The sequence below is a fragment of the Corythoichthys intestinalis genome, chromosome 8, assembly GCF_030265065.1.
Source record: "Corythoichthys intestinalis isolate RoL2023-P3 chromosome 8, ASM3026506v1, whole genome shotgun sequence".
Taxonomy (NCBI): domain Eukaryota; kingdom Metazoa; phylum Chordata; class Actinopteri; order Syngnathiformes; family Syngnathidae; genus Corythoichthys; species Corythoichthys intestinalis.
This window is the reverse complement of record NC_080402.1, coordinates 55,286,654-55,302,082: the sequence shown is the minus strand read 5'-3', so window position 1 is coordinate 55,302,082 and position 15,429 is coordinate 55,286,654. Positions and strand designations below refer to the sequence as shown.

Genomic DNA, 15,429 nt, shown 5'->3' with positions numbered 1-15,429 from the left:
GTTTCTTACAATGCTCTGCTGGAATTTTAGACCATTCTTCTTTGACCGAGTGCTCCAGGTCTCTGAGATTGGCTTTCATGGCTTTGAGGAGCAGGAAGTTAACGATATCGGTTTCAAAAAATGGGTATCGTGCACCCCTACTTTAGAAGTATCCAGTGCTTTCTCTCAAACCATTTTATAGTGCTTTTTGAAGTGTGTTTTGGGTCATTGTCCTGTTGGAAGACCCATGACCTCTGAGGGGGAGACAGCTTTCTCACACTGGGCCCTACATTATGCTGCAAAATTTGTTGGTAGTCTTCAGACTTCATAATGCCATGCACACAGTCAAGATGTCCAGTGCCAGAGGAAGCAAAGCAGCCCCATAACATCAGGAAACCTCCGCCATGTTTGACTGTGGGGACCGTATTCTTTTCTTTGAAGGCCTCGTTTTTTTTTTCCCTGTAAAGTCTATGTTGATACCTTTCCCCAAAAGCTCTATTTTTGTCTCACCTGAGAAAGCCCATGCTTCCTCACAATTTTGCTTCTCAAGTCCTCAGTTCTTTCGTCTTCTTTCTTTTCTCCATGCTCAATGTGGCACACAAGGACACAGGACAGAGGTTCAGTCAACTTTAATCCATTTTAACTGGCTGCACGTGTGATTTAGTTATTGCCACCACCTGTTATGTGCCACAGATAAGTAACCAGTGCTGTTGATTAAACAAATTAGGGAAGCATCACATGATTTTTCAAAGAGTGCCAATACTTTTTTCCGGCCCATTTTTGGAGTTGTGGGTAAATTGATTAAAAAAAAAAAAAAAAATCCTTTCTCTTTCGTGTTTTTTCATTGCAAGCAAAATAAATGAAGATATTATTACCAAAGCATTTGTAATTGCAATCATTTTCTAGGAGAAATTGAGCATTATCTGACAGAATTGCAGGGTTGCCAATTGCCTGGCACAGCCAGACTGTTCTCCCAGTATTTTTCAAACAGTGAGAGAATAGTCTGGGACCCAGCCCATTAACGGCCTCTCGAGCAAGCACAAAATCAATCGTCAAGTCAGATTCGTTTATTTGCGGGACGTGTTCTTAACGCGCAACGTCACTCTTCCGCGTCGGAAGTTGTCTCCACAACAACAGAGATGGCGAACAGGAGAGCCGAGAATATGTTCCAATCCATGGTAAAATCAGTTTTAAATTACCATAAACACATCGAAACAAGTCATTCACAACAGTCAACATGGCAGTCAACATCTGTCTCGCGCTAGCCATGTTGAATAAACTCCGCTCTCCTCGTATGTTTACTTCGGCACGCAAGTCCCTCGTCGCGTTTCTAACGTCACATCCGCCAGTCGCTGATTGGTCCACTCCTCTGTCTGTTTGCTGTGGCTTGGTCCGCCCTGGAAATTTTATCCGCTTAATGGTGGCCAGACTCAATAGCTGGAACAGCGGTGAGTCTGGAGTACCAGGCTAGGTTGCCAATACTTTTGGCCAGCACTGTACATTACAAATAGGGTAGAAAGCCTGAGAGAAAAAACAAAACAAAACACAGTTTCGATAACATTTTTGCATGGTTTATTTCTGGCAAACGTCTAACACTACATGAGATTATCTTGTTCCGTGATCAGAAATAGAATGCATTTCAACAGAGCAAAGGTGATAGGGTAAAAATGTAACCGGTGAAAGAATGTGTACTTCATAGTTCGCTTCGAATTTAAGACAATAGGTTTCAGAAATCCAGGTGAACATGATTCATGCAAGAATGTTTAACCTTTGAATCATGTTAAAACAACTGAGCTTTCTTCCTAGCCAAACAACCTCTGTGACAAAGGAATACAATGAGAGCATACCAGTTAGAAATAAACTAAAAGCAATTGCTGTTTTGACAAGGAGTAATAATTTTGTGTACATCCATTAATAAGACTAAAATGACAACAAGGTTAGTTTGCGCAGCCATTTTGCAAAACAGTAATCCAAAATGAATTCAGCTCTCAAGTAGAAATAAAATAATCCCCGTAACGTCACAATAACTTCTAAGCAAATAGAACCATCAAAAACACTGTTGACTGGGGATAATTCCTCTGGTGTCTTCGCAACGATGACAACGAATGGAAGGAATGTACGGTCACTCAAGAGCAGTAGTCAAAACTATTGACTGGACTTGGGTTTAACTGTTGTATTCAGGTATTTCTGGAAAAGAATGAACAAGACATCCAAATTAGAGAGGCCATTTTCGACTCAAAATGAGTACATAGCCTTTGAAAAGTAACACTAATCTTGAGAAGGGGAGGGAACCTCAGGTTGCCTCACGATAAGATACGATTTTCAATACAAGACCGACGATAATGATAACCTCACAATATTGGTATATAACAATTATCGAAAGACGTGTCTTGCCGATCGATATTCTACAAAAGTAAAACAGAAAATGGGGAGTTTCAAGATAATAATAAAAAAATAGTGGAAAACTTCGGAAAAAAACCCAAAAACTCTCAAGTTGCCCCCTCATCAGATGCAAATTTATATAAAAACTATGTCAATCGTTGTTCTACATTTGTGCTTGCTTGTGCTGCTATCGTTTTTAAGACATTTACTATTCTTTAATAGGTCAATCTGAGGTCAAGCACCCCCTGTAAATTTTGGTCTGCTGAAAAGGAAGTGACTCAAGAATGTCCCCAAAAGAATAGGTGACTCAAAATCTACAGGATGTGACCTGTAAATGCCCACAAAAGCCTGGCTGTGAAGGCTCTAATTTTGGTGCCATTCATGGCACTAGATATCCAATCCAGTCAAAATGAATTGGATGTCAAGCGCGTTCAATGGTAACCATTGAGCTAATGTAGACACTAATAAAATAAATAAATAAAAACTGAAGAGGTCCAATTCATTGTAACAAATTACACATCTTACTTAGAAAAGTCAGTGATAAAATAAAAAAAATAGCATCTGAAATAGTCATGAAATAAAAGGTGAGCTGTGATACCTGCAGGTTCTCAAAGTGCTTGAAGCTTTTGCAGTGAGTGATCTGAGTGTCTTCATTTCCACTAAAAAAACGGTTACACACTTTGCAGAAGAAGCCTGTTTTGGGGACCAAGAATTCCATACCTAATGAGAGAGAGAGGTGGTGAATACTGGCAACCAGTGATTTGAATGACAATTGAAATGAGTTCACGTGAACAGTAGAAACGTATGTCCATTCCGTTAAAATGTGAGGAGCAAACCCACTTCTTGAGATGATGTAAACCATGTCTTAATGTTCTGTCAAACTATTACAATTCCTCTATATTTTTTTAGTGAACTCTTTCCCAAGTGTAGATTTCATTCATTCGAAGAAGGGTCTTACCAACTGGCACATCCGGATCAAAATTGAGGGGGTTGTCTGTGACTGAGGGAGATTCTGTTGTCGTTGGATTTATCTCATTTTTATCTTCAGTGCTTGTTGGAATGCCACACGTCACAACTATGTGAATAGAAGAAAAGAAGCATTCTCAAATTGAATCTTAAACAATCTGTAGCAGTGTTTCCCACCAATGAACGAGACTGTGGCGGCCCGCCACAGTCTCGTTTGACCCCCCCGCCGGAAAAAATAAAAAATAAAAATCAGATGCGTCAGTCAGCCGATTACACAGCTGTAGCCCACTCCACTCTACTACCCGCGCGAGCGAGAGCGCGCGCGTGCGTGCGTGCACACACACAGACACACGCGCCAACAGGTCGCGCTCATAGACGGGACTACTAGCCTGGTACACCAGACTCATAGCTGTGCTATGCAGGCATGAAAATCTCTCACCTTTCGGCGAAATTCGCCGTTTTGAAGTAAAAAAGGGCGACCTACGTGAATTGCGTAGATCCGAGGAGAAATTCTTTTTGAGAGGAGGAGGGGGGGTCGGGAGGTTTTATTTAATAATTATTATTATTATCATCATGTGATTAACTTAGTACGTAAACTGAGCACTTAAGAACACAGTCAGCAAATCCTTCTAGATGCTTCGCTGACGAGAACCAATCATCAGCCCAAGCTGTGTTCCATTATTCCAAACGCGCGCACTCCTTACTGTACATGGAGTGCTCGGAGAGCCTTTGGTTGCATTGCAAAGCTGCGAAAACAAAAAGCAGGCCTTATCCACACCGGGGCAGACCAAAGCGCAGCATACACACTTGCCTGTATTTGCCAGCAGATTGAATTTGGTGAGTAATGGTTTCAATCGTTTTCACATTTTGCGATATAAAAAAGTTACTGCCATTCGTTGCAGCTTGCGTTGAACACTGCCAGAGCTAGCCAAATCTCCCATGAAAAAAAAAAGCTCCCGTTAAATTGGCGTCAAGCTTGTGTATTTAGCAGTAATATAAACGAAGAAACACACTGTTGAGTCAAATTAAGCGGCATGCTCTCGGATGGAGGGGGCGCCTCACATCGCTCCCGTCGTCCGCCGGAGACGAGTTATTTTCGGCTTGGATTTGAGCTGACGGCCGGTGTCGGCACAACACCGGCCCGACGATCGGTGGGAATGAGTCCTGCTTCTTAAAGCTGTTCAGAAATACAGGGATCCCTCGTTTTTCGCGGTTAATGGGGACCAGAACCCGCCGCAATAAGTGAAAACCGCGAAGTAGCCCCCCCCCCCCATTTTTTTGTGCGTGTTCAATGCATTTATTCAGATTTTACATTGGAAAAAAGATACATATATATAAGACATGTTTTTTCACTTTTTTCACCAAAGTATCATTTATAAATGGTTTTCAAGCACTTCAAAATGTAAGAATTATGATAAATTTTAAACATGTTACTGCCCCACCGAATTATTTTTAAACAAGAATAAAGTAGTAAGAAAATGCTTGGTTTATTAAATGCTTCATAGTGAGTCTACTCAAACCCTCTCAGGCTTTGGTAAACGGTGATTGACACATGTGCAAAGTTTTTCTTTTTATATATATTTTTTTGTTTGAAGCAACTTATTTGATTGAATAATAAAGACACAAATGTCCTAGCCAAAATGTGGCCCAAACGCAAAACAACATTACTTCAATGGAAAAATTTGTTTCAATCAAGAAAAATAGTTTTCAAATGCATTTTTTGTCTCAAAATTATTTTTGCAATTTAAAAACAATTTTTTTTATTGAAGTGACTTTTTGGGGATTAAAAGTATGTACTGTATTTTGATTGAAGCAACATTGTTTTTGATAGAAGTAACTTTGTTTTTTGATTGAATAATAAAAACACAAATCTACCTCCATCGTTATTGAGAGAGAAAGAAATTAAGAAAGCTTTAAAACTAAAAGCCAACGGGGAGTCTGTTTTTTTGTTTTTTTTAAATATTTATATTTCATTACATAGACATGCGTCGTAGGGAAGGGAGATTGAGGGATAAAAAAAGGAATTAGATGAGGCTGCTAAAGGCAGTGGATACCTCATCAGCTGGGTGAATAGCAGACCTGGTAAGAACAAGTTTGCAAGGATAGTCGGGTATTAAATACAATTATAAACACAATTACAATGTTATTTTTCTATAAGATTTTTATGTCATTGCTTTATTAATCATTAGGTGCTAGAGTTGTTATGTATGGATAATAATGAAATAATAGTTTTAAGAAAACTGTGCTGTTGGTGGCTCAGTGACCATCTGATGTGGTTTGTTCTCAGATGAACAAGTTGAGGAAGGAAGTTTTGATGCAGCAGTTGAAGGACAAAAAGAGGCAGACTGACTGAGTCACAGCCAGAAAGTGTTGATGACAGTTTTGATTTCTATTCACTGTTGCCCCCTCCCAATTAAAGTATGTCACAGTCGCAGCCAATTATTATCTAAAGCTGGTTAAAATTTAAGTTATGTTGTTTTAAGGTGTATTAAATACTTGTTCATGTGCCCCTTTTGATCTACGAGCACCCGCCCCTCCACCGGTCTCTGCATGGCCCGGCTGAAACACAGTGTGGGTCGACAGAGCTCAATATTTTGTTGGGGTGTACAGTGTACTGGAACATATTTCCTCCACACCCTTCTCACCTTTTTAACCCCTGACCCATTTTCATGCCTGGCTATGAGAGTATGAGTCTGGCCACCATTAAGCAGAAAAAAATTTCCAGGATGGAGCCAGCCACAGCAAATAGACAGCGGAGCGGGCCAATCAGCGACGGGCTGACGCGACGTCGGTTAAGCGACAAGAAACTAGCGAGAGACATTTCAACATATTCAACATGGCTAGCGCAAGACAGACTGTTGGTTTTAGCGACTCGATGTGTTTTTGGTCATGTAAAACCGAATTTACCGCGGATTGGAACATATTGCCGCTGAGTCTGGTGTACCAGGCTACGGGACTACTGTCTGCTGCATTCTGCTGCATTTGGCGCGATGCGGCGACACAGCATACAGCAATTTATATTACATTCAGTGGTCTCAAAATGCCCTAAAGAGATACACCAGGCTTGAAAATGTACACACACACCCTACCCCGAGGGTCAGTGACCCTCCCACCACAGTCTCTTAAAATCCTGTGGAAAACACTGCTGTAGTCTATCAACTTCTGCAGCATGAACCATCAGCCTACTTGTATTATTTTATACAGTCCACTACACTTTTGCTGAGTATTCCATTGTATATAGTTCATGCAGACTGTAGATATGCAACACAAATATGTGTTTCTTCGTAAATAGATCGTTGAAGATACGAAAATGTCCGTATCTTGGTGCAATATTCAATTCTACTTTCAGCTAGCAGACTTACCCATACAGTGCTGGCCAAAAGTATTGGCACCCCGGCAACTCTGTCAGATAATGCTCAATTTCTCCCAGAAAATGATTGTGATTACAAATGCTTTGGTAGTAATCATTTATTTTGCTTGCAATGAAAAAACACAAAAGAGAATGAAAAAGAGAGACCCATCTTTCTCACACTGGGCCCTACATTATGCTGCAAAATGTGTTGGTTTTCTTTAGACTTCATAAAGCCATGCACATGGTCAAGCAGTCCAGTGCCAGAGGTAGCAAAGCAACCCCAAAACATCAGGGAACCTTCGCCATGTTTGACTGTGGGTTTTCTTTGAATGCCGTTTTTTTTCCTGTAAACTATGTTGATGCCTTTTCCCAAAAAGCTCTACTTTTGTCTCATCTGACCAGAGAAAACTCTTCAAAACCTTTTTGGCTTTCTCAGGTAAGTTTTGGCTCCAGCCAGGCTTTTTTAGGTCTCTGGGTCAGAAGTGGGGTCTTCCTGGGTATACTACCATAGAGGCTCTTTTCATTCAGACGCCGACGGATAGTACGGGTTGACACTGTTGTACCCTCGGACTGCAGAACAGCTTGAACTTGTTTAGATTTTAGTCAAGGTTCTTTATCCACCATCTGCACAATGTTTCTTTGAAGACTCTCATTAATTTTTCTTTTCCGTCCACATCTAGTTAGGTTAGCCACAGTTCATGGGCTTTATACTTATTGATGACACTGCGCACGGTAGACACAGGAACATTCAGGTCTTTGGAGATAGACTTGTAGCCTTGAGATTGCCCATGCTTCCTCAAAATTTTGCTTCTCAAATCCTCAGAAAGTTCTTTGGTCTTCTTTCTTTTCTCCATGCTCAATGTAGTTCATACAAAGACAGAGGTTGAGTCACCTTTAATCCATTTTAACTGGCTGCAAGTGTGATTTAGTTAGTGCCCACACCTGTTATGTGCCACTGTTAAGTAACAGGTGCTGTTAATTACACAAATTAGGGAAGCATCACATTTCAAAGGGTACCAATACTTTTGTCAGGCCCACTTTTGGAGTTTTGTCTAAAATGATAATGCTTTAATTTTTTTCCCCATTCTCTTTTGTGTTTTTTTCATTGCGAGCAAAATAAATGAAGATATTACGACCAAAGCAGTTGTAATTGCAATCATTTTCTGGGAGAAATTGAGCATTATCTAACAGAATTGCAGAGGTGCCAATACTTTTGGGCAGCACTGTAAGTCCTCCTTACAGTCATATACAGAGTAGAAATGTGCTGAAAGAACTATTGGCCATCTATGGCCTGTCACATCCCTTGCCCCCCCACCCCTCACACACACAAATTGAATTAGCACTATGAGGCAATAATAGTTGTAATTTATAGTCTGACTTTGAACGTCCCTGCTGCCTACAGGCTGTACCAGCATGCGGCAAATCGGACGCCACTTGCACTTCTCCTTTCATTCTCGCATCCATCACAATTTGCTAGGTTTTTGGCACTTGCGCTTCTCGAAATGTCTCACGTTACCCCAATTATAATCACCCCAAACACAATGAGGATAGACTGCTTAAGGCTGTTATAGCGTTCTGATACGCTGCTGCGTGAAGACGTGCTACCAGTTACATTTCCAGGTGACTGATTTGGATCGTCAGAAAGGTGAAAATTCCTTTTAGGAATCTGATCCAGCCAGTAATGAACAGATTTCACAGCACACAATTTTACCTGTTTCTCTCCACTATTACTACTTTTATGTTTCCTCCTTTAAAATCAGCCATTTTGGACAATTTGGACCCATCTTTCAAGAATAATGTGTCCATGGCTTTTCACTGATCCCTCGCTAATTCACGCCCTCAGTCCATCGCAGATTTTTTTCCAATTAACAAAATAAATAAATAAATAAATAAATGCAGTATTTTACAGAGCTGTCCCGAACTGATCATGTAGTCTCTCACTCTCCCTCCTGCCGCTTTTCTTGGGCCATGTCCACCTAGCAGGTTTTTTCCCCCCTAATACGTCGTGAAAAAATAATTAAGTCCACACCAGCACGTTTGTAGGGGAAAACAAAAATCTTTCACAGCCAACCGCATTTATTCATTTATAAGTACATTCATAACATTGGGCGAAAAATAATTGTCCATAATAACCCCATCCTTCGCATGTGTTCTTCAGTATGAAGCACTGACAGGGTTTGTAAATAAATGGAAGCAAAAAAGCACCTTTCTAATTTACTCCAAATGTAAACATTGGTCTCATGTGTGACGTAGGGACTAAGTTTGTGGCTGTCAGTGACATTTCCACAGGTAAATCTTCGTTTATCAGTGTCCACATAATGGCGCTACAAAAGCTACTCTGCTGTTTTTCACTTATCATGAGGGGTTCTGGTCCCCATTGCCTGTGAAAAACTAGGAATCACTGTATTTTATATATATATTGTGTCTATGGCTAAATAAACAAGCTATCGATGGTATGTATCTCTCTTTAAATTCTGAACAGCACACATAAATGCAAACATATTGTTATATGTATGACAGTAAGCATCACTTGTTGCTTTAAGGGCCAAATTGGGCCTGAACGACATTGGCAAAAAACTATTGACATGTTTCCGAGGTACTTCCGCTTTACTTCCTTACGTCTGCTCGCAACCTGTCAATCATCATTACCGTTAAGTACCAAACGCCAGCTGGACTAGTGACCAAGAAAACCAGTTTGGTCGCACTGCTTAGCAGGAGGATGGGTGAAAGGCTGTGGCACTGTACAAGCATGGGAGCAATCATGAAAGAATATTAAAAGAAAAAAAAAAAAACTTAAAAAGGACTCCCCTCACAAAGTCACTTTAGTTTCCTGGCATTAATGGGAGCACATCTTATAAGGCCTTAATTGTATTAGTATTTTTATGTAAATTTGAGTACATCATAAATTAAGTTTGTAAGTTGAAATGGTCGCATGTCGAGCGTGACTTTACCATAAGAATACATTATAATTCGATTAATTTGTTCCACAGCCCAAAACCCTACGCTGAATACTTAATAAAAACTGCTAGTACAATTACAAATAGCAATTACACATCATAAATCAAATAAATTATGAATACAAATCCGAACAATAATATTATAATAATAATTATGTAACGAATCTGGTTTTAGTGTGGCGGATGTGTTTTGCCTTCTGTTACTGAACCGTGTGACAGACAAGAGAGGGGTGCGTTTTAGAGTTTTCACTTTGGATGTTCTCTTGCAGTTGGCGTCAGCTACGGCGGACAAAACCATGTTGTGTTGCACAAGTTCAGAAATAAATGATAAAAAACCTGATGAACCTGGCGACTTCCTGATGTTACAATAATAAAAATAATTGTCAGTTTAACTTATAAAGACTGGCGAATTGAGGTCGGAGGGAGGTCCGTCGAGATCGTAGACATATTCCATCAATTCCATCTTAATTTCAATGGTAAGCGTCACATTCTTTCCTTTCACGACCTTCACTAACCTTCTTGGGACCCATGTTCATTTTTGTCCGGAAAATCCGCTGTGCGTCCGTCTTGCGGGAAAACAATGAAATTGCGACGCTGTCATAAATTGCCGTCTTTCGAGCGAGTCAAATTTTACGTCATACAGTGCTGCTCAAAAGTTTGTGAACCCCCTCAACATTTTGGAATTTTCTATTATTTCAACCTGATTTCCTAATCAATCAATTCAGTCGTTTTTTTTTTTTGTTTTTTTAACAGTTGTGTTGTCGAGACTAAATTAAAAAGAGTTTTCATCAACTGATGTAGGTGCAAAATTGAACTGTTTGGTCACAACCAAAACCGCCATGTCTGGCGAAAAGTCAACACTGCATACCACCAAAAGAACCTTCTCCCAACAGTGAAGCATGGAGGTGGGAATGTCAAGATCTGGGCTTGCTTTTCATCCTCAGGACCTGGACAACTCCACATAGTCCAGGGAATCATGAATTCTGAGGAATATTGTCAAATCCTAGAACATAACCTGACGCCATCTGTTTTGAAGTTAAAGCTTGGCAGAAGGTGGATCATGCAACATGATAATGATCCAAAGCATTCCAGCAATACAACCAAGGAATGGCTGAAAAAGAAGAAGATTCGTGTTCTGGACTGGCCCAGTCAAAGTCCTGACCTAAATCCCATTGAAATGCTGTGGCGGGACCTGAAGCGAGCAGTTCATGCCAGACGCCCATCAAACCTCTCTCAACTGACTGCGTTCTGCAAGGAAGAATGGGCAAAAATCCCCCAAAGTAGATGTGAGAGGCTGATTAGTCACTACAGAAACCGTTTGGTTGAGGTAATCTCTGCAAAAGGAGGCGCAATATCCTATTAACTGAAGGGGTTCACATACTTTTGCACACATGATATCTGAGTTTTTCTTAAATCAACCACTTTTGTTAAATAAAGAATGACAATATAACTATTTCTTTTGTTTCAGTCCATTATTTGGAATGTCAGTATTGTGGATTTGGGTATAACTTAACATTTAATAAGGTTATTTTAGTTTTTTTTACAAAAAATCTGACCATCGCTGTGGGGTTCACAAACTTTCGAGCAGCACTGTATGTCGAAAGGAACGTAATGCTGTGGGATCGTATGTCGAGGTACCAATGTATGTCTTTAATTTTGGATCAACAGAAAAGGCCTCGATAAAATGAAGGGATCCTTGGAGGGCCATTGTACATCACTACTTATTTTACAGCGCTCGAAAGATGAAAAAAAACCCGAAATACTCAGTATTGATTTTAAACTAATTTACTGGCAGAGGACTAGGGAATTTGATATTATAGATCCTACTCACATGACGTCACAACCACACCTCCGCGCCATATTGTCCGTCTACTCGTCGTTTTGACGCATTACTGCTACGTAAATTCCTCCTATTATGGCGTGTTTTTCTGCTCGTTAACATTAATAATCAAAATGGTGGCGTGTGTGGCGGTTGGTTGCAATAACAGAGAAGATAGACGGAGAGACTTGAAGTTCTACCGTATTCCGAGAGACCCGGAGAGGACAGCGAGATGGACTGCTGCAATTCGACGAGAGAACTGGGCCCCAAACGATTAACACGGATTATGTAGTAGTCATTTTATATCTGGTAAGATGCATTTAATATATATTTAGAGGGTTTTGGGCTGACAACCACAATTAAGATCATTGCGAGGCTAATCGCCGACAACATACAGTTTCAAATTCAAGATGCTTATTTCTTCCATTACATCTTGAATAATATTTAGCTGGTACCAAGGGAAAGAAGCTGGCCTCGTCTACGGATCATCAGTTAAACAGGTGTGTCCAAACCTTTTGCAAAGGGGGCCAGATTTGGTGTGGTAAAAAATGCGGGGGGCTACCTTGGCTGATTTACATAGAACAATATATTTAAACAAATTTTAGCAAGCCCTTCTGTGCGTCACATTTGCTTTATTATTTTTTTTAAAATTCATAATTTCAACAATCTCGTCTTTGTGGCGTTCTCTTTCGACACTCGGGCTCTTGCGAAATACTGCTGCTGTGAAATTAAACTAGCTTCAAGTTGCTATAATTTCTCGCTGCGTATCTTCCCTGTAATGTTATCGTACATGTCAGCGTGTCTTGTTCCGTAATATTATCGCGTCACATCGAACTCTTTGAAAACAGCGACTGTCTCATTGCAAATGAGGCAGACACAGTTGTTGCGTGTTTTATTGAAGAAATAGTCCAATATCCACCTATCCTTGAAGCGTCGGCCATCGCAGTCAACTTTTTTTTTTTTCATTGATTGTCGCCATTTTAGAAAATTGGAAGTAAAGGGTCACACGGGGTAATGTTGCCTAGAGTGCTGCTCTTAAAGTTTTTCAAACTTTCGTGAGAATAGGCTGATTTTGTGTGGACAAGAGAGTTGTAGATATCAGGGTAGCAGATGTCAGGCAGAGAGGGCGAAGACAGCGGGTTGAAAAATATTGATTTAGGCATCAAATGTGGATCTGGCGAATGGATAGACTGAAGCTTTTCCACATAACGCCTTTTATGCAACGCATCCAATGAGTTTACAGTATCTTAAAGCACCAGGGCTTCCATGAATTGCTCTATAAACTGAACGACTAATTGAAACCATTGAGAATAGGGCTAAACAGAGACGGACAATATGGCGGCCGGATACAGCGACACGTCATTCTGTGATGTTGGTGAGTAGGGTCTATACAAATAAAAAAAAAATGTTTACCTGGTTCATCAGAAAGAAGGCTTGTCCTTGTGTCCTGTGCTTTTTCCAACATTGGAGTTTCCCTATTGTCTAAAATGATGTCGACCTCGGTTGTGGCTTCATTTTGCTTTTTTTCTGCAGCATTTCCTGAAGTCATTTCCAGCAAACCGGTGGATTCATCAGATGTCGACTCTGCAATGACCATTGTGCTTTCTGAGATTGACTTCAGAAGAGTCTCAACTTTGACAATAGATTCCACAGAGGGGAATGCTTCTATAAATTGACAGATAAAAAAAACAACATGAAATCGAAAGTAAAAATCTTCAAGGCTACATCCATATATAAATATTCTACCTGTCTCATTTTTCTCTAGTTGACAAGTTGGCACCAGATTTTGGTTAACTGGAAAATGTTCTTCCTCTGTTTCAATGGGTGGGGCTGCAATGTCGGAACTCTGTGTGCCAATTACATCTGACAGTTTTCCATTAGAAGTCTCAGCTAAAGTTGTAGGCTGATGTCCAACATCTGTTATGGTATCCTCAGATATGATACGATGAGCCGTCACTCCTTCACTCACTTCCATGGGTATGACCTTAAACAGGGTGGCAAAAAGTCCAAGTACATCGTCAACAAATGTTCTCTGATGACTCGAGCTTGTGAAAAGCATGTGAATGTTTTACCTCATCAATATCCTGTTGGACATCTGTGAGAGAGGCCTTTTGCTCGGTGGTTTCTTCTAGGGCAGGAGGATTGGATTCGGGGAAGTCATCCATGTCGGTCACATCCCCAACTTCATCCACAGTCACAAAATCGCCCATGCTCGACAGGAATGAATCAAAATCTTCATCCTCATCCTAATTTTATAAAAGAATACATCAGTGACAATAGTACTAATAACAGTTGGTTTAAGGTGTAGTTTTTATGAAATACAGCTCACCATTTTGGGCAATTCGTCCGTTTTGTCTGAGATTTTTTGTTCAACCATCTTAGAGGTCTCAATCCTGTGGGATGATCTAGAACCCGAGGACCTATCATAGTGTTCCTTCCTTCTCCCCTTTTCCCTCCTCTCTCTTTTGGTTCTATAGTCTTGATCCCTATCGTATTTGGACCATGGCCATTTCTCAGGAGTACTCCTCTCCTTAACTCGCCGATCATTCCCCTTTCTTGCTTCTTTCTCACGTTGCTCCCCGTCTTGAGTCTTGACACCAGTCTTTGTGTGGTTCTTTTCGGTCCCTTTTGTATCCTCAACTACTTTTTGTTCATCTAGTTCTTCAGTTATTACATTTTCTTCTTCTGTCTCCACACTCGTTTGATTATTATTTGCAGAATCCGCCACTGTAATTGCATGGTGGTTAGTACTTGTTCCAGCTTGATCCTCTGTAATATCCTAGTGAGAAACAGTGAGTATATCATCAAAAACAGGATTTGTTTGTTTGTATTAAGCAACCATCCATCATCTACCACTTAATCAGAGGTCGGGTCGCCCAGACTTCCCTCTCCCCAGCTACTTCAACCAAACTCCTCCGGCGGGATCCCAACGCGTTCCCAGGCCAGCCAAGAGAGAGGCAGTTTACATGGTGACGCTCCAAGAGTATAAATGTAAACATGAAATTTGTCGTATAGTTCTGTCTCCATTCGAACAATGTTGCAATTCCACTTGAAAACGATGTAGTGTAGTATTCATGCCAGGCCCTAGGGGGCAGTGCCGATTTACAAGGCGACAGCCAGTTATGCACTTCTTTGAAACCATCAAACTTTTCAGCCCGGAAGACAACATACCCGCCCACTCCACGCAATGGTATTTTTCTTTTGCTCCAAAAGACACACAAATGCAAACATTGAATATTTAAATTAAAAATATTATAAAAACTGTAAATTATTGCTGAAATTGCACCATTTTGCTGCTTTTAATGTTTAGTAGCAGCGTTGCGCATGCCCAAAGTGACAGGTGAAAGTGCTAACGTCATCGGCACAAGAGCTTGGTTGCGGAGCAAGTCCAGCAATGGAATCCTTCCACTTTGGAACCCAGAATCAAAGGTTTGAGTCTTTGCCTTCCGTTTTTGCCATCACCATATAAAAGCGAAGCCATTCCGCAACACAATTGTTGCGTCTTGGTGTCGGAGAGTCACCATGTAAACGGCCTCTCCTGGGTCGTCCCCGGGCTCCTCTCAACACAGAGAAGTTGTGGCTTGACCCGAAGTCCCTCCTGGATGCCTGAGCGACTAGACACACTGCAGAGGAAACTCATTTCGGCTGCTTGCATCCGGGATTTTATTTTGGTCACAACGTACAGTTTGTGACCATAGGTTAAAGTAGGAACAGAGATTGACTGGTAACTCGAGAGCTTCGACTTTTGGCTCAACACTCATGCACCCTTGAGGACGATGCCGAGGGTGTAGAGCTGGTCCACTGTTCCACAGCCTGGACGAAACCCACTTTGCTCCTCCTGAATCAATTAGAGATTCCACTTCCCGACAGACCTTCCTCTCAAGTACCTCTGAATAGACTTTACCAGAAGGGCTGATGAGTGTGAAGCCTCAATTGGTGGAACATACCCTCCGGTCCCACTTCTTAAAGAGGGG

At 40.9% G+C, this 15,429-nt stretch overlaps 1 protein-coding gene across 3 annotated transcripts in view; it reads right to left on the bottom strand.

Annotated features, from left to right (window-relative positions):
- Positions 1 to 1,027: 1,027 nt before the first annotated feature.
- Positions 1,028 to 15,429, bottom strand: part of LOC130920021 (zinc finger protein 638-like) — a 65,651-nt gene continuing 51,249 nt past the window's right edge. For 2 of the 3 annotated variants that reach the window (XM_057842798.1, XM_057842797.1), the window contains exons 18-24: positions 13,785 to 14,234; positions 13,528 to 13,701; positions 13,202 to 13,439; positions 12,869 to 13,120; positions 3,320 to 3,436; positions 2,960 to 3,081; positions 1,028 to 2,166 (exon numbers count right to left, since the gene is read on the bottom strand). In XM_057842798.1, the coding sequence (XP_057698781.1) occupies positions 2,125 to 2,166; positions 2,960 to 3,081; positions 3,320 to 3,436; positions 12,869 to 13,120; positions 13,202 to 13,439; positions 13,528 to 13,701; positions 13,785 to 14,234 (1,395 nt within the window). In that variant the 3' untranslated portion in view covers positions 1,028 to 2,124. The remainder of the gene's footprint in view (positions 2,167 to 2,959; positions 3,082 to 3,319; positions 3,437 to 12,868; positions 13,121 to 13,201; positions 13,440 to 13,527; positions 13,702 to 13,784; positions 14,235 to 15,429) is intronic. The other variant, XM_057842799.1, reaches the window with a different exon arrangement.